The sequence below is a fragment of the Sorex fumeus genome, unplaced genomic scaffold, assembly GCF_029834395.1.
Source record: "Sorex fumeus unplaced genomic scaffold, SorFum_2.1 ptg000010l, whole genome shotgun sequence".
Taxonomy (NCBI): domain Eukaryota; kingdom Metazoa; phylum Chordata; class Mammalia; order Eulipotyphla; family Soricidae; genus Sorex; species Sorex fumeus.
Window position 1 is genome coordinate 18,432,853 of NW_026606067.1, and position 19,127 is coordinate 18,451,979.

The following is a 19,127-nucleotide window of genomic DNA, read 5'->3' on the forward strand; positions in this document are numbered from 1 at the left end:
ATGGAGAATAAAGCAAACTGCGGCAAAGCATGAGGTAAAATTTTGCCTATTTACACACGTTCTGCAAGTATCATTCCTTATGGATACAAAAAGGGGGCGGGCACCCTCCTGGCAATGTCCCATCACTGCTTCTGAGATAGCCTCTTCGCATGCACCCTAGCTCCCAAAAAGCAGACCTTCTCTATTCTCTTAGGTTTGCCACTGATTCAGACACAGACACATAAAATAAATCAAGATGGTTCCTTCGAATGAGCCCCACCATGAAAAGAATTAGCCAGAAGTGCTTCTTGGGAGGGCGGTGGCTTGGATGCTCAGTCCAGCAGAAAGCATCCTCTGTCACACTTGCAACCTATGTCTGCAGAAACAGCTGCCAAAGAGTATTGCCCAAAGAGCTTTGCCTGGGGTCTGGGGGAGCAGGGGTACCTGGAGGTCCGAGACCCCAACCCCCAGCCATCCTCAGCCAACCACGCTGGTGGCTCTGGACAAGGATCCCAGGGTGCAATGCCATGGGGACCTCGCAGTGCTGGGGACACCCAGGCCACCTCGCAGTGCTGGGGGGTGAGGGAGGAGGGAGGAGCCTTAAATGCTGCCTCACTAGGTCCCAGCCCCACCAAAAACCAAAACCCCAAAACTGGCTTTATCCTTGACAATGATTTTGTGATCGGTTTTACAAGTCTGGTTTCTTAGTCACTTACAACAGAAATTTAATTCTGAATTTTGCTGACACTTTCAAAACCAAAGTTCTGTCCTCTGCTCTACCTTGAGTGACCACATTCATCCATATGACATTGATTACTCTGCTTATGTTTGCAAGTTTCTATGAACTTAGCAAAAAAGGGACTCTAGGCTGTATCTGAACACTCACTGAAGTTTTTTTTGTTTTTGTGAGGGGGTGTGCTGAGACAGCACACTGGGCTGTGCCCTGGGTGTATTCCTGGCTCTGTGCTCAGAGATCACTCCTGGAGGCTTGGGGGACCACATGTAGTGCTGGGGATCAAACTTGGGTGATGCATGGCTAGTGCATCATGGCAAGTGCCTTAGCGGCTATATTATCTCCCCAGCTCCAAACTCAAAAATTTGCAAGGTCATCATTTGCAAGATTTTTGTTTGTCTGGGGCCACACCTGACAATACTCAGGGCTTACTCCTGGCTCTGCACTCAGGAATCATTCCTGGTGGTGCTTGGGGGACCCTCTGGGATGCTGGGGATCTAACCTGGGTTGGCTGTGTGTATCACTGTGAAGAGCCCTACCTGCTGTACTATCTCTCTGCCCACCCCCCTGATCACCTGCAAGATTCTGTACAACAGGTAACACAATAGACACTGTGATCAGTCGCTCGCTCACTCATGAGGTCTCATTTTTCAGATACCAATGACTGAAGTGGTTTGTACACTTTTGCTCAGTGCAAAATTTCTCCCATAGAACAGACACTGGCCACCCGGGCTACCTTCTCCAATATGTAACAACACCACCTCTCATGGCAGTGGCCCCATTTCCACTGTCTTCCCAGGTTTTATTTGTCAGTAACCCAGTTCTGAACCCCTGGGCCAATCTTGTGAATTGTGATTAGTACTGCAAATCAATAATAGAGTGGTGAGGCCAGTGGCCTCTTTGGGGGGCTGTGAGATACCAGCTGCTACTGCGTCATCTCACCATCACTGATACGCCCAGTCTCTGTGCCCAACAGCACTGCCAAGGACATAGCTGCTGATGGCACAGTTCAGATGCGGGAAGCGGGGGCAAAGGGACTTGGCTGATGTGCTTTCCTCTCCCCTGAACCAGATGCTTCAGAGAGCCCCTGGGGCCAGAGCTAGCCCCTGACTCCACAAACTGACACTTGAGCCTGGGCCACTGCAGAGAGGAAGAAGGAAACCCGCATTGCCTCGGGACCTTTACATGATGAAAATGCACTCGATTTATAAGTGCATTTATTTATTTATTATTTTTTTAATAATGTAGGAGTACTGATATTTATTCAGCCATTGATTAAGCTGATTGAATTGGGCATGAACTCCACGTTGCTTTTTTTTTTTCTAATTGTATCACCATGAGATAGAGTTACAAAGTTTTCACGTTTGAGATTCAGCCATACAATGATGAAACACCCATCCCTCCACCAGTGCACATTTTCCACTACCCACATCCCAGTCCTCACCCTGCCTCTATGGCAGACAATTTCCCCAATACTTTCAAATTTTGGGCATTAGGTTCTGCTCAAAATTTTCCACCACCATTCAAGCCTACCTGCCGGGGGAGATGCTAGATAATTTATTTTCCATAGCTCATTTTGAGTATCACGAGAGCTCGCATGGCTGCGATTGTAAACGTAAATTTCTAGATTGCAAATGGTCGGGTACCAGAGACATCTCTGTATGGCACTAATACATTTTGGGATTCAATTGGGAGCCTCTGGGCTAGGGCTATTGGTGCACTAAGAGGGAGCTCAGAGGCAAATTGTGGTCATGACAGCCAGTCTGCTGGGTGAGCAGGGACCCGGGGAGGGACAGCCAAGGTCCTCTACCGCCATGCAGACTGGAGATTCAGTCCTGAAACCCTATAAATGCATTTATTACAGTCATTAGGTAATTTGTTTACAGTTAGTAATTGTACTACTTATAGAGTCAAAAATACAAATTGTATTGATATCATTTATAATAGTATCCCAGAGTAGCTGATAATTCTTGATAAAATTAATGGAAAAACATGTACAAATATTTTTACATGAAACACAAACACATATGTATATTTATGGACTGAAAAAATTATAGGTTGAACTCTCGCTCATTTTATTCACTGAAAATTCAAAAGCAATTCCAGTCAAAATGGTGCCAGATATTTGAAATGGGACAACAATCTGCATAGGGTGTACCTAACTGCATTAAGTAAATTTCCCTTTTTATTTTTAAATTTTCACAGATTAAAGAAAACAAAACTGTTGTCACTCTTTCTATGCCTGTCTGGGGACTCACACAACTACATCATGATTGGTTTATAAGTTTCTCCATGAAGAAATCCATAAATCCATCCAGAAATCCATAGCTATCTGGAAAAGCCACACCTTGTCGATGATATCAGCAGGATTTACAACAGAAATTACTTGTCATCATAATGTGCCATTTTTAGTAATCTAGTCAAATGCAGCAACATTCTACTCCATGTCTGCATGTTACAACAAGTAAGACTCTGGTCCTACACCCAACTTCTCTGAGCTCCTTCGAAAAGAAAGCGGGAGAGAGAAGTACCCAGCTAGTACAACTGGCCCAGAGTACATCTAAATGCCACTTAAACCCATGTACCAGAGCAAGCCACAGCCTAATGCATGAAAAGTGGAAATGCTGAGTTGGCTGTGGACAGTTGCACAGTTAGCACAGTTAGCACAAGGTTCCCAGCAACGGGGCAGGCAAAAATATGCCCCAGGATGGCTCTGGCCCTAGGGAAAAGAAACCACACACACCAGCAACTCTGAACAGGCCTGCCTAGGAAGGAATGACTTTCTGGAGCTCATAGAACTACATCATGACTGGCTGGAAGTCTGAGTTCCAAGTTTCTCCCTGAGGAAGTCCATAAAAGATAGTAAGATTGTATACTCAGAGACAGAAAAAAAAACAATTATCTGCAAATGTGTTCTACTGCTGAGAAGTAACAATGCTCTGAAGCAAATGAGTTGTCGAAAAAGACAGGTCTCCAGGTAGAAATATACTGAATACATTGAGTTATTGGAGATGGGGCCGGGCAGAAAGTGCTGAATTCACACACTCATTTTATATTTAAGGACAGAATCAGAGCAGGTGTAAACCCACCTTATTAAAAACTTCTTACAAGATTTTCAGATTTAGATGCACAAAGGAAACAGAAACTGAGAACTGGTTTCTGGTAGGAAGCTCACCACACGCAGGAATGGGGAGGGTGCCGGGAGGGGCGGGGACAGCACACGGGCAGGACCCTATGACCACGGTGGAGGATGTCGGATACCCTGGTAGAAGTGTGGTGCTGGGAGTTTTATATATGAAACATCAACAATAAACCTTCGCAAAATTTTAGATAAATGAATAGGTCTTATGTATCAAATACATATCAAAATCTTATATATGAAACAAATTTTGTACATGAAACCTTAACAAAAATCTGCTGGGATTTTTATATGTGAAACCTTAACAATAGCAGTTTTGTAAACCACGTTGCTTAAAATAAAATGTAAAAAAATTCTTTGTTTTCGAAATCCCAAATTATTTACGTCACATTTATACATGGTGAGTGATTCATAATAGTTTAACAAAATCACTTATAATCTATTTTAAAACTTAATCACATGCCATAAATGTCAGACTATCTACTGCATTTCTAAGGTGCTCATAACACCCAACCTAACAGCCCTTCCTTTCTCCCCTACTGCTTATATTTTCAACCTTTGAAAAATGCTCATATATTTTACTGTTCTTTGTTCTTTTGTTTTTGAGCCGCATTTGGTGATACTCAGGAGTACTCCTGGCTCTGTACTCAGAAATTACTCTTAGAAGGGCTCGGGGACCCATCTGGGATGCCAGGGATTGAGCCCAGGTCAGCCGTGTACAAGACTAGCATCCTATCCGCTGTACCATCACTCCAGCCCTCTTCTCTCTTTTTTACTGTTCTTGTGGAAGACAAAGAAAAGCAAGTGAAAGGGGGGAAAAAAAACCACCAAAACTCAGAAACTCATCAATGGACAAAATAAACTCAGAGATCTATAACTAAGCAAAATCCTGAATATGTTGAAATATTTGATACAAGTTTTTAATTCTACTGAATTAAAAGACATAAATTCTTTTTTTTTATGTAGGAGCACTGCTATTTATTCAGCCATTGATTACGCTGATTGAATTGAGCAAGAACTCCACAAAAAAGACATAAATTCTTTTAATATAGCTTTACTATGCATACACATGCATAGTATTTTTGAACAACTATCTTATAAATGTTATTATTAAATCTACTCAGAAAATTATTTTATGTCATTTTATTTCATATATTAATGGGATATAATATTGTATTTACTAAGAAAATTTAGCATAACTGACTTCACAGAGTAGCATTTATTAAAAAATAAATTTACATTCTATTACTATTAAAATAATTAAATACCTTTTGTAGACTGGTAGGATTTAGCTGAGTTTTGTCTATTATTTTTACAGCCACCTAAAAAAGAAAACCATTAAACTATATTTAAGACACACTTTGTAGATAGAAACATAGAAAAAAAGTCATCTCTTATTTGATTCCTCACTATAGATGATTCAACTTTACCATAACCATGTGGCTGTTTTGATACTATGGCAGTCTCAGAATGAATCCCATTGACCCAAACTTTTTTGTTTTAATTTTACTGAATCACCGTGGGATAGTTACAAGCTTTCATGTTTAGGTTACAATCACACAATGATCAAACGCCCATCCCTCCACCAGTGCACATTCCCCACCACCAATATCCTCGGTATACCCCCCGTTTCCCACCCTCCCCCTGCCTCCGTGGCAGACATGATTCCCCATAATCTCTCTCTACTTTTGTGATCCAAACTTTTAACTCATTTGATTCCGAGTCAATGAAATGACTTTTTGTGATTTCTTCCACACTTCTGCTTTTAAAATTAAAAACCATCTCTATCTATTCCTTTGCTTATGATGTTGATAAGCAATGCTTAAGGAGGGTCTTAGGAATGGGCACATCGAGTTCGTGCAAGTAAATGATGATGTGTGGAGAGAGATCTACACTCCTGCTACTTACCGGCACCTGACAAAGGCGCATGGCAAGACCCCCACATCTCTGTTCGTGTCTGAGGTGCTCCTGATCAGAATGGCACAGACTACACCCACCCACCAGTGACAAGGACATTCTCTACGGGGCACAATGAAATATTGCTAAAAACGTTTTATGACTGGGACTTCCCATAATGTCCCAGGCAATAGCATGCCCTCTTTACCGCCTATCTATAAGTTATCGAGGACACTGATTGATTACCAAAAATGCCCGTTTCCAGTGCACGAGTGCACACCATGCACAGCCTCTGGGATCTCTGAAACCTGAGAAGAGCATCTGGACAACATCAGCTGCTGAGGCGGTTCCACACTGAAACCAGAGGGTGATTCTTTACCCCTTTCACCTCTTTGCCCAAAGCCTTGTTTGGCAGGCAGGGGTCCCACCTTTCCTGGGGCCTCAGCACAGGCAGAGATGGCACTTGAGGGCGGCAGGAGCCTCGGGAAAGTTCGCCTGGGCTGTGATGGATTTGTCACAGATGCCAACAGGCAAGAGTTCCCTCTCCTGCTGTGACAAGTCATTTTATGCTCCCTGTGCTCGCACTCCACTCGCTCACACAAACCCCAGTGTCCTTCGTCTTGCTACAGACACTTATCCCCACCACGGGCTGCTCGAGGACACAAAAGCAAAGCCCGGAGATGTCACGTCACCAGGAAAACTCACCTCTCTACCAGTGAGGACATGCCTCGCCAGCTTCACTTTGGCGAAATTCCCCTTCCCTATTGTTTTCTGTAAACGGTAATTCCCAATGTGGGGCTGTTCATCTGTGGCTGACGTCATGGAGTTTCTGCACCGAGGGATGTTCTGCCTGCTACTTGACTTGGAAGGCTGGACATGTGGCTCGGGGTATCCATCCACAGACGTGTGCTGGGGAGAGAAGCCACAGCACTTCATCAGTAAAGAAGCTGCATGGAACGTGGCCGTTACAACAATTGGAAATGGCTTGCATTGGTAATCCAATGACCCGGAAAACGTGAGATGTAAGCTACAACCACCGGAACTTTGGAATGTGCCAGTCAAGGTCACAGGCTAGGGAGGGTGGGTGCGGGTACGGGTACGGGATAGGGGACGCTGGTGGAGGAAAGCTGATACTGGCAGTGAGACTGGTGTTGAAATGTATGCCCCAAACCCAACTGTCAATAACTTTCTAAATCATGGAATTAACCATTCAATTAAATATTTAAATATTTAATTAAAAATAGCAAAATTAAATGAGATGTTCTAGACAATCATTAGTAGATAAGAGAATGAATAAAATACTTCATAAGCCATCTGACGGAAAAATATATGACACATAATTTTACAGTTTGATCTATTTAAAATTACCACTTGACTTTAGTTTCTCTTTCAAGGGGGTGGGGGCAGGGGGAACTCCCAAAGATGGAATTTTCTACCCAGTTTCAGATTCATGCTCAATGAACAGATGGAAACAAGCAGGGGGGTAGGTGCCCTGCGGGCCGTTTCTAAGGGCTGGACTGCGGCATGAGGAAAGCAGTGTGGGTCATCAGGGAGATGGCGGAAAGACTGGAGTGCAGGCTCCTCATGCACGCCCAGGGCCCCATCCTCGGCACGAAATGGTCCCCAGCACTCCTGGGAGAAAACCCCAAGCACAAAAACATATACCCAAAGCAGAGTATCTCTGATGCCAAGCACAACTACTCCTTTGTACAAGTCTGTTTCTCTGACTAGCCCAGTTACTCGTCAAGTTCAAGGCCTGCCACACTTTGCATACCCCAGCAAGAGCTGTCAGTGGCTGCCTGGACTCAAGGCCAAGGAGCTCCCGTGTGCCCACCCATCAGTGCTGCTGTGCAGGGCCACAGTCTCCCCTCCAGGGGCCATGGGGAGCAGTGTCTGTGTCCGGGTCCGTCTGCCTCACCAACCCAGTGTCCCCTGCGCTGGCTCCCACTGGACTTGTTCGTGCCTGCTTCTGCCTACACTCAACATCTAGAAAACTTCCAACAGTTTTCATGCAAACACGGAATCAAGTGTGGTAGACACCATACCTTTCGCCAACTGACTTCTGACAAAGAGCAGAAAAGGAGAACAAATGAGCAAAAGAAGCTGCTTTGGCAACTAATCTCAGACATGCCAAGCTGCTGAACCGTCCCCGTTCCACACTACCAGAGCACACGGCCGCAACATCTCCAAATTGCACAGTATCAACAATACAACAGGAACATGGAAAATCGTGTCTTTAGGCTCAACATGCAAACCAATAACACAGAGGGCTCAACTAACACCAAGCGGCTCATTGAATCCTCAGACAATGACTTCAGTGACGCTGTTGTGAGGTATATGTTGTAACAAGCAACATAAATTATTTTGAGCCTGCTAAGGGGGCAGACGTGGGGGTGGGTAGGAAACTGGGACTTTGGTGGAGGGATGTTCATAAGAGTGGTGGGAATGGTGTCTGAACATGAAATATCTGAAAGAACTATTATGACGAACAACTTTGTAAGTTAAAATTTACAGTGCTTGATTAAAAAGTTCTAAAGGAAAAATAATAAAGAGAAGCTGCTTTTATTTGCTAAGTGACCAATTTAGTTACTATCATCCAACCTAGACAAGTCCCAACACCCTGCCCCCCCCCAAGAAAACAAAACAAAACAAAAAACCCAAGTCTGTCTTCAAGGCAACACTAATAACAGTTCCACTGGCTCAAATCCTGCATGAGACCATGCAGCTTCCTGCCTGCTTGTCTCAGCTTCTGGCCCCATCTGAGAAGGCCTTTCCAGGCTGCACCAGGGGACTATGGGGGAGGAAGAGGAAGAGCACAGCGTTTCCCAGCTGGCCTGGAACGAATCAATGGACCTGCCTGTTCCCAGTGAACCATCAATTCTGAGGGATGGACCACTGGGGTGCACAGGATAGCCAGCTACTTCTGTTAAATTAGAGCCTTGAATATAATATCAGGGCTAGGATGAAGGAGACGTTACTGGGGCCTGCTCGAGGCAATCGACGAATAACAGGATGATTTGTGTTTTTTTGTGTTACTGTTAAATTAAGCACCACCTGGTCCCCCAGCACTGCCGGGTGCAGCCCTGCGCCTCCTGGGAAGCAGCCGAGTGACCTGGAAATGCTGATACCACATGTCAGGTCCTCACACTGCCAGAAGGTCGGCAGAGAATGGCCAGAAAGGGCCCGAAGCTCTCCTGAACACCACTTGCGGATACACCGCCCTCTCCCCCAACCCCTCCAAAAAAAAGACCCTGCAAATAAAAGGCAGCTGGTTCTGTTCCTTGCTGCCTCGGAAGATGCCCTGGGCTCCCGGCAACCCCACAAACTGATAAAGCTGCTGAGGATGTTGAGAATCTCATGGGACAGAGATGCCACTCATTTACTGCTGCTACAAGCAAGTGACTGGGGGACACAGATGGAAAGGGCCGGAATGGGGGCTTCAAAAGCGAGGCGTAGGAGGCTCTGAAAAGACAACCAAGGACAATCCCCTGAAAGCTCAGTGAGTGAAGACTGGGGGCCGAATGTCGGGCCTGGCTCGAAGGCCAGCCACAAACTTCATCTCAACTCTTGACGCTGTGGTTTTCTGACTTGGTGGGTGAAGTAAAATCACGAAATAAATAGTTAGCCAACCGCTGCAGAAGTGTAGATCCACGCCAGAAGCAGGTTGCTGGCTTTTGCAATGTAACTCTTATCTATAGCTCAATTAAATATATGTCACTTAAAAAACAAAGCCTAAAGTCATAAGAGGCTAATGAACAATAGGTCAAGAATTTTCTTGACGTATTCCAATTCTTGCAGAATGTGCCAACTAAGCAGAACTGGGGGGCTATGTAATCAACTCCCTGCAGAGTAACTCTCCGGGGCAGAATCTGTCTGAGTGTACCCCTAATAAATATGGAAGAACAGAGGGACAGGCACACTTTTTTTGGAGGGGGGCTGGGGAGGGAGTCAGACAGTAAATATTCAGACTCTGTAGTCTGTATATTATATCCATAGCAAATTCATGTTATTTTTCATGTTATTCATGATAAAAACCTTCCTTCATTCAGGAATACACACATACCCCAAGAAGCTGAGTTTGGCTCCTCAGAGTAACTGGATGATTCCAGGTGTACCACTCAATCCTGGGACACATGCTCACAGCAGCAGAGTTTGAGAGAAACCCTGGCTATGACTGTCTTCATGCGCCGAGCAGGAGACAGGATAGAGGGCTCAGCTGAAAACATTCTTCCTTCTCAAGCCCCGTCCCCAGTGGGAAGGGTACGCTACGCATCCAAAGCCCAGCTCTCAACGACAGGCAGGATCATTTCATGAGCTATCCATTTTACACAAAATGCATTCACCTAATCTTGGGTGATAAAGCAAAGCAAAATATGGTGCCGCCCAAACTCTTATTAAATGTTGTTTGTTGTCTTGTTATGTTTTTATTTGGGGATACACCTGGCAAAGCTCAGGGGTTACTCCTGGCTCTACACTCAGCAATCACTCCTGGCGGTGCTCAGGTGACCACATAGGATGATGGGGATCGAACCCAGGTCAACCGCATGCATGGCAAGCGCCTAACTCATTGTACTATCTCTCCAGCCCTATCAAAATGTTTTTTTCCTTAGGATTTCCACTGGGCCATTCAGAAGCACAAGATTTCCTTGAAGGGAATCTTTGGAGAATTATTTCAAGTAGTTGATCTTACTCCTTCCTCCAGTCTTCCAATTTTATAGCTTGATTTTCAGTAGGAATCCTGGCAAGAACAGAAGTTTGGGCTGGATGAAATAGTGTCTTTATTTCAGAAATAGCTCATCATAATTGCTGCTAGGTGTAAGAAATTATGACAGTTCAAACTTAGAATGCAAGTTTTAATCCCCATCTTTATCCAAAAGGCAAATTTACATGTTGTCATTTTAAGTTCCCACCCAACCTAGAGGACCTGCTGTCCTCCATTCCCCGTGTCCCTGAAACTTACCCTGCGAGGAAAATCTAGTCTTAAGCCACTGCAGGTGACCATCAGTCTTCAAGATTCCTTCCCATTAACTACCAGGCTCCGACTACTAAATAATAACAGAACTTCCCCTGCCTCTAGTACAAATGAAATGAAATTACTCTACTCCCCAGCTATCTGACCTTAACAGGCTGTTGAAATGTTAGGTGCCCCTTTCCTTACCTGTGAGATGGAGCAAGCAACGAAACTGCCTCATGACTATACTCAGGATTAGGTAAAATAATGTAAGCAAAGGTGCTTGGAGTATGATGCAGTATGTAAGAGTTTGCCGATTAAACCACAGGCACAAACAAACATGGACACTCAACCACCCAAACTGCTGCCACTTCCCAGTGTCTGTGACTTGCAACCACTAGCAGTACCTATTTTCATTGTCATTCCGGTTTCTTGATGGGAGCAAAAGAAGACAACACAGGTTAACTCATGTAGAAAAAGGAATGTTTGAAGTTCATGAGGAGCCTGGGAATATCACAAAGAATGAAATTTATATTCTGGAGGACAGAAGACAAGTATGCATAAAGAGTCAGAAGAAAATAATTGTACTTGGTGTATGTGCTAAGAAGGAAATATGGACATGAGTCAGGCCTGGCTGGAGTCAGAGCTGGGGAAGGTGGCGCAGCGGAGAACAAACAGAACATACGACACCTGAGTGTGACTGGAAGGGTGACAAGGACCTAGAGACATAGGCGAAAGCATTCTGACGGAGGAATGGGCAAGATGAAAGCAGGCGCTGAAAGTACATTAGAAACAGTAAATTGCACGGGATATTATCATCAAAAAACTTGAAAATTCAGTAGTTTTGAGGGAAAAACTACAACCTATACTACTTGGTATTCACATAAAGCTTAATGTAAGACATTTTAATGCATCTGACATACCAAGCCAGATTTAAAAGGTAAAAGAAACCACAGGTTGGCCAACAGGTAACTGATGAAAAAGTGAACATAAGAGCAAACCAATTAACAGAAAAATGATAAAGAAAAATGGTATTAAAGGTAAGCCATGTCTCTACTTCCAATTAAATTAATAATAAGTGACTTTCTTTCTTCTGCCTGAAGCAAACAACCTTTTGAATCATGAAAAATACCTGCCTAGGATGAGAATTTTTGCTCTCGTCATGTTTTGCTATACGAGAGTAGCAGTAGGTTAGCTATCCAGAGGGAACAAGGTTGCACCAAGCATCCTTTTGGAAGTTCTATGTGCCGTCGGCTGTAAGCTTTCCATGCATCCCATTTTCTAATCTTCATTATAAACCTACTCAAAGCACGCCATGATGACCCATTTACACATAAGGAAAAGAATGACTCAGAGGTGCTAGGTACAAATCTCTGTATGAACTCAGGCTTTCTTGAGCAAAGTGCCCATTTCCTGACAGTCCCCAGACACTCCCCAGATGCAATTACCTTGGCGCCCGCTTTTGAAAAATGGCTGATCCCAGGTCTGGGAGCAGGAGATACACAAAGACGAGCCTGGGCATCTTGTGCCAGGAGCAAGAGAGCCGGCAATGATCCGTGCACTAGAGCAAAACAGATGCAGGAGCCTGGCCCACTGGGCTGCACTGAGGGCCAGAGAGTGAACCCCGAACCCTCGTCGCCATCCTGGAGCACCTCTCCAGCAGAGGGAGTCGGGGAAACTGGGGTCAGAGTGCTGGGCCTGCAGGTGCTTCCGCAGGGACAGTCCTCTGGGAAGAGCTTGAAAGCAAGCACACGCTCAATCCTCTCCTCCTCCTATTCCCCCAAACTACTCCCATCCTGCAATTGTGCCTGAGGGTCCTTTCTGCCTGGGGCCACTGGGATGAGGAGGTGTCCGGGACAGCATCCACAGCAGCTTCACCTAAGCCTGGCTGGTGGCTGGGCGGAAACACTCACAGGTTGGGGGCCAGGCACCATCGAGCAAAACTCAACCCTGATGCCCAGTGAAAAGAAAGTGAACAAATGTCTGATGGAGCTAAGCAAAATGAGCCAGAAAGAGAGGGACAGACACAGAAAGATTGCATTCATCTGGGGAACATAAAGTAACAAAATAGGAGACTGACACCCAAGAATCGCTGAAATAAGTACCAGGAGGTTTACTCCATGGCCTCGAGGCCAGTCGCACATGCTAGGGGAAAAGGTGGCTCAGATAGAGAAGCGAGCACCAATTAAAGGGTGTCGGGAGGATCCTCCCCTCCCAGGATGGGAGATGCATGCTGAAAGTAGACTATAGACCGAACATGATTGCCACTGAATGCCTCTTTTGCAAACCACAGCACCCAAAAGGAGAGAGAGAACAAAAGGGAATACCCTGCCACAGAGGCAGGGTGGGATGGGAGGGAAGTGGGGTGGGAGGGATACTGGGATTAGTGGTGGTGGAGAATGGGCACTGGTGGAGGGATGGGTACTCGATCATTCTATAACTGAAACCCAAGCACAAAAATTTGTAAGTCTACAACTGTACCTCATAGTGTTTCACTAATAAAAATTTTTAAAAAAAGACAAATGTCTGATGGACATGATCAAAATGTATAAACTGGGCTGGAGTGACAGGACAGTGCATAGGATGCTTGCCTTGCATGTGGCTCACCCAGGCTCCATCCCTGGCACCTTGAATGGTCCTCGACCCTCCAGAGTGATCCCTGAGTGTAGGGACAGGAGTAAGCCCCGGCTTACTTTATTAAGCTGCAACTTCCTTTCAGAGAAGTTCAAGGTTAGCCAGAAACCCTGTAGACAGGCGAGGTTAGGAGGGTTCCTCTGGTGCGTGTGCCTAGGAATTTGTTCTGGATTTCTGCTGATGGGGTCTGCTTAGGGGCTGACTGCCTCCTTGGTGGCTTTGCAGGGAAGAAAGTGATAAGGGGAAAGGTGATATTCTTTTGTTGTCGTTGCTGTTGTTTGGGGGCCACACTCGGTAGTGCTCAAGGCTTTACTCTAGGCTCTCTGCTCTGGGAAACATATGGGCTACTAGGGATCAAACCCAAGTCAGTAGCAGGCAAAGCAATCCCACTATTTGCTGTACTAGCTCTCCAGCCCCGAAAGGTGATATTCTTTGCAGTTTAACCAGTCTGGGCTTACTTAACAGTAATGCTCAGCACACTGAGTTGTTAATCCCGAGTCCAATTCTTAACTCCACTGGGGCAGTTTCAATGTCTACACTACACTGCAGCCTATTAACAATGCAAAAGCACTGTGGCATAACAGTGGACAGACTTTAATTAAAAACACCTTCCTGCTGAAAACTGGCTACTGTCACACAAGCTTCCTGTCAGGCACAACTTTCTGCCTCAGCTCAATTTGTAGCCCTGAAAACATCTGAGAAGAGCAACAGAGAAGTTTGCACTTCAGAGAAGTCCAAACCCAGAGTCCTCAAGACGAAGTCTCACTCAAGCTTCGGCAACACGATGGAACCATTAGCCCGCAGCATCACACTGTCTGGTTTAATTCAATCAATCCTGGCTGACAATCCACCACTGTTGAAAGACGAAACCTTATTACAAGAACTGGCCCTACACAGTCTGGGTTAGGAAGCAAAGCAAATCAAAATAACTATGCTCTGACCCGGTAATTAGGATGTGTATTTGCTGAGCTCTGTTCCCTCAAAGTGAGAATTGTTTCCAATACCTAGGGGTCTCCTGTAACCATCTGAGTGCAGGAGACCATGTGACCGATACTTCCGAAGATCTGCCTTTTATCCACCCAGGCCCATCTGGACCCCCTACCAGGACTCCGGGAAACAGGGAACAATTTGCATGCTGTCCACTCTTTCACCACAGTTAAATAGCTATACTTTCCAGCGGGTAGAACGGGATCTCACACCAAGCAAAGCACCTTGCCTTACCTTGGGCAAGACACGTGGCGGAGTGCACAGTCTCACAGGAACTGACTAAGGGAATATCCCTAAAGGCCACAGCAGACATGGCCTCTAATTAAACAGGGCTTCCCCAGATGCTGCAGAAACGTGCATCAAACAAGAAACTCAAAGGATTTGTGCTCCGTGGAAATAGTGGGGAGAAATAAAGAGCCACTTAATACCATGTTTGCTATTTTGTCTCTCACCAAACCGCAGTTCTTCATCAACAGCCACGTGGCCCACTGACCTTGGCAATGCCCCTATTCTCTGCCACTGCCCTAATGGAAGTGCTGACTTGCCCGCCGCCTAGAACAGGAATGAGCAAGCCTTCCGCGTCCAGAGAGGCTGGCCAGCCATCTCCCGTTTGCTTCTTCACTCCCACGCTCTTCAGCAGAGCGTCCGCCAGCCAGTGTTAGGGGAAGCTGCTGCAGAGGTTGTCCCAGGGTTCATCCTTGCATCCATACAGTCCCCTGAACACCACCAGGAGTGATACCTGAGTGCAGAGTCGGGAGTAACCCTTGAGCACTACCAGATATGACACCAAACAAATAAAACCTGAAAAAAACCACTATCAGCCCTGGTATGTGTCTGCACAAGGAGGGAACTCTGGTGGTTCAGGGCACCACATATTGGTCCTTTGTTTCCTCCTTCCGGCTACACACCTTCCTGGGGTGAAGTCACGCCTCTCAATAGTATCTGTCCCAAGTGACCCCCCAAGCCTTCATCTCCAACTGCATTCTTCCCTGAGTTTTAGATAAGTATTCTGACAAAGAACATACCCAGGATATATATCCTTCGTGAGCTCTATTACGGATTCACTACCAAGATCTCACCATTCTACAAAGAAGTAATCATCCATATCAAGAGAGGGGTTCGGCAGGGTGATACCATTTCACCAAAACTCTTCAGTGCCACCCTCGAGAACATCATGCGACGACTGGAATGGGAAAGCATGGGAGTGAAGATAGATGGCCAGCAACTATACCACCTCCGCTTTGCTGATGACATCGTTCTAATAACACCAAACATCAGCCAAGCGGCACAAATGCTGAACGACTTTGACCGTGAATGTGGAAAGGTCGGACTACAGCTGAATCTTACGAAGACAATGTTTATGAGAAACAGCCTTGTTCCTGACGCTCCATTCGCTCTCAATGGAACCACCATCTCTGAATGCAACAGTTATATATACCTAGGTCGAGAAATCAACATGATGAATGACCTGGCACCTGAATTGCGCAGGAGGAAGAGAGCGGCTTGGAATGCCTTCAAGAACGTTGAAGAAATAACTAAAGGACAAAGAACCTCCAGCTACGAGCACATCTCTTTGATTCCACTGTTCTTCCTGCATTAACATATGCCTCAGAGACCTGGACCCTACGAAAACAGGATGAGAACGCTATTCGGGTCTCTCAAAGAGGAATCGAAAGAGCTAGGCTTGGAATATCACGATTCATTCAAAATGAGAGATAGAATCCGGAGTTCTGATCTTCGTCAACGCTCAAGAATCAGGGACGCTGTCTCCTTTGCCAAGACATCAAAAATCAGATGGGCTGGACACGTAATGAGGTTTACAGATAACCGCTGGACTAGAGCCATTACTGATTGGATTCCATGGGACATCAAAAGATCACGTGGACGCCCACCTACAAGATGGTCAGACTTCTTTGTCAAGACCCTGAATGATCAGTTTGAGGCTCTGCATGTTCCTAGAACGAACAGATACCACTGGGCTACGCTAGCACGCAACCAGGATGAATGGAGACGTTACTGGCACCCGCTAGAGTAAATCGATGAATAACGGGGATTAAGTGATTAAGTGATATATATATATATATATATATATATATATCTTTAATACCCACACGCCAGTAACAAAAAGACAATCCAACTATTAAGGTAACCAAGTGACTTGTATGAACGCATAAGGAATGGTGATGCATAAAGGGCTTGTGAGTACACAGGGAAGCACCAAGTGGAAAGGGTGAACTCACCTGGCCACAGAGAGACACACAGCACACTCGGGAGAACACTCACAGCAAGGGAGGCTGACACCACCACAGGAGGGGTCAGGCGAGATTACCCATAAGGCAGAGTGGTGGGAGGGGCAGAGCAGACAAGTGGCACAGCCAGAAAGCATGTGTGTTTCTTTAAAAAAAATTAAAATTTGCCTTTGGCATGGCCCAATAAAATCCCTCTGATGTGTATCCCCAACAAAAAAGTAAGATTTTAAGTTTAAAAAGGTACAAGAATGTTCCCAACAGCGCAACCCCCCCCCACCAAAGTTCCCACTTGGAAATAACCCGAATGTTTGTCAACAGCAGACTAAAGGAACAGATTTTGGGATGCTCATCAGAAATAATTCTATTCTGCAAGAATGGATCTGGGTGCAGAGGTGGGAAGGGGTGAGGAGGGAAGTGCTCGTGGTGCCTCACTCCTTCCGTGAATCCTGCAACAGGAAGGCTTGGTCTGCAGTCATGGAAATGAGGGCGTTGCCAATTTATCAAGGGGTGGGAGGGGAGGGCAGGGTGTATAGTGGTTTTTGTTTTGTTTTTGTTTTTTTTGCTTTTTTTGGGTGGGTTATATCCGGTGATGCACAGGGGTTACTCCTGGCTCATGCACGCAGGAATTACCCCTGGTAGTGCTCAGGGGACCCTATGGAATGCTGGGAATCGAATCTGGGTCTGTCACATGCAAGGCAAATGCCCTACCCACTGTGCTATCGCTCCAGCCCCTGTATAGTGTTATAGTGTGTGTGGTGTGTGTGTTTAGTGCATGTGTGTGTGTGGGGTTGTGGTGGTGGTGGTGGTGTGTGTGAGAGATACACATGTGTGCACAGATGTGAACTTTAAAACAATGGCATGCTCTTTTCCTTGGCCGGGGCTGCCCATCACAGCTGGCTGCTCTGGAGCCAGCATTCTCAAGCTGCCCACATACCAGGTCAGGGTGGGAATTTCTCTTCCTTTACTCTCAGTTCTCTCTCTCTCTCTCTCTCTCTCATAAACAATATGTTCTCTTTCAAATTACTGTCCTCCCTCAGTAAAACTATTTTTCTTCTCCCCAAATCTACTGATCTGTGTCCCCCCTCCCCCCAAAAAAAAGAAAAAGAAACTCAGACCTCTGTTTAACACCAGGCACAGAAGTCAGATCAAAGTGGATTAAAGACCTCAATATCAGACCTGAATCCATAAGGTACATGGAGGAAAACGCAGGCAGAACCCTCCATGACATTGAAGCTAAAAGCATCTTTAAGGATGAAACACCACTGACCAAGCAAGTGGAAACAAACATAAACAAATGAGACTACGTTAAACTAAGAAGCTTCTGTACCTCAAAAGAAACAGTGACCAAAATACAGAGCGAGCCCATGGAATGGGAAAAAATATGCACCCAATACCTATCAAATAAGTGGTTAATATCCAGGATATACAAGACACTAGTAGAACTGTACAAGAAAAAACCCTCCAACCCCATCAAAAAATGTAGAGAAGAAATGAACAAAAGCTTCCTCAAAAAAGAAATACAAATAGTCAAAAGACACATGAAAAAATGCTCTACATCACTAATCATCAGGGAGATACAAATCAAAACAACAATGAGATATCATCTCACACCACTGAGACTGGCACACATCCAAAAGAATAAGAACAAGCAGTGCTGGTGTGATGTGGGAAGAAAGGGATTCTCTTTCATTGTTGGTGGGAATACCAACTGGTTCAGCCTTTTTGGAAAGCAATATGGGCATTCCTTCAAAAACTAGAAATTGAGCTTCCATATGACCCAGCAATATGACTCTGGGAATATATCCTGAGGGTGAAAAAAGCATAGCAGAAATGACATATGCACTTGTATGTTCATTGCAGCACTGTTCACAACAGCCAGAATTTGGAAATAATCTGAGTGCCCGAGAACTGACAATTGATTAAAAAAAACTTTGGTACATCTACACAATGGAATACTATGCAGCTGTTAGAAAAGATGAAGTCATGAAATTTGCTTATAAGTGGATTATCATGGAGAGTATCATGTCATGCTAAGTGACATGAGTCAGAAAGAGAGGGACAGACATAGAATGACTGCACTCATTTGTGGAATATAAAATATCATAATATGAGACTAACACCCAAGGGCAGTAGAGAAAGGCCAGGAAGATTACTTCATGGTTGGAAGCCTGCCTCATGAGCTGGGGGAGAAGGCAGCTGGGGTAGAGAAGGAATCACTAAGTCAATGACGGTTGGAAGGACTGCTCAGGATGGGAGATGTGTGGTGAAAGTAGATAAAGGACCAAACATGATGGCCCCTCATTATCTGTATTACAAACCATAATACTCATTAGTAGAGACAGTAAAAGGGAAACTGTCAAAGAGGCAGGAGGAGTGGTGGGATGGGGGGGAGGATACTGGGGATATTGGTGGTGGAAAATGTACACTGGTGGAGGGATAGGTGTTTGATCTTTGTATGGCTGAAACTCAAACATGAAAGTTTTGTGAGTGTGTCTCATGGTGAGTCAATAAAACACACACACACACACACACACACACACACACACACACCTCTGTCCT

General features: G+C 45.2%; 1 protein-coding gene across 2 annotated transcripts in view; it reads right to left on the reverse strand.

The window, feature by feature from the left end:
• Positions 1-19,127, reverse strand: part of MARK1 (microtubule affinity regulating kinase 1) — an 82,232-nt gene that overhangs the window by 45,040 nt on the left and 18,065 nt on the right. For both annotated transcript variants that reach the window (XM_056110842.1, XM_056110841.1), the window contains exons 2-3: positions 6,453-6,656; positions 5,120-5,173 (exon numbers count right to left, since the gene is read on the reverse strand). In XM_056110842.1, the coding sequence (XP_055966817.1) occupies positions 5,120-5,173; positions 6,453-6,656 (258 nt within the window). The remainder of the gene's footprint in view (positions 1-5,119; positions 5,174-6,452; positions 6,657-19,127) is intronic.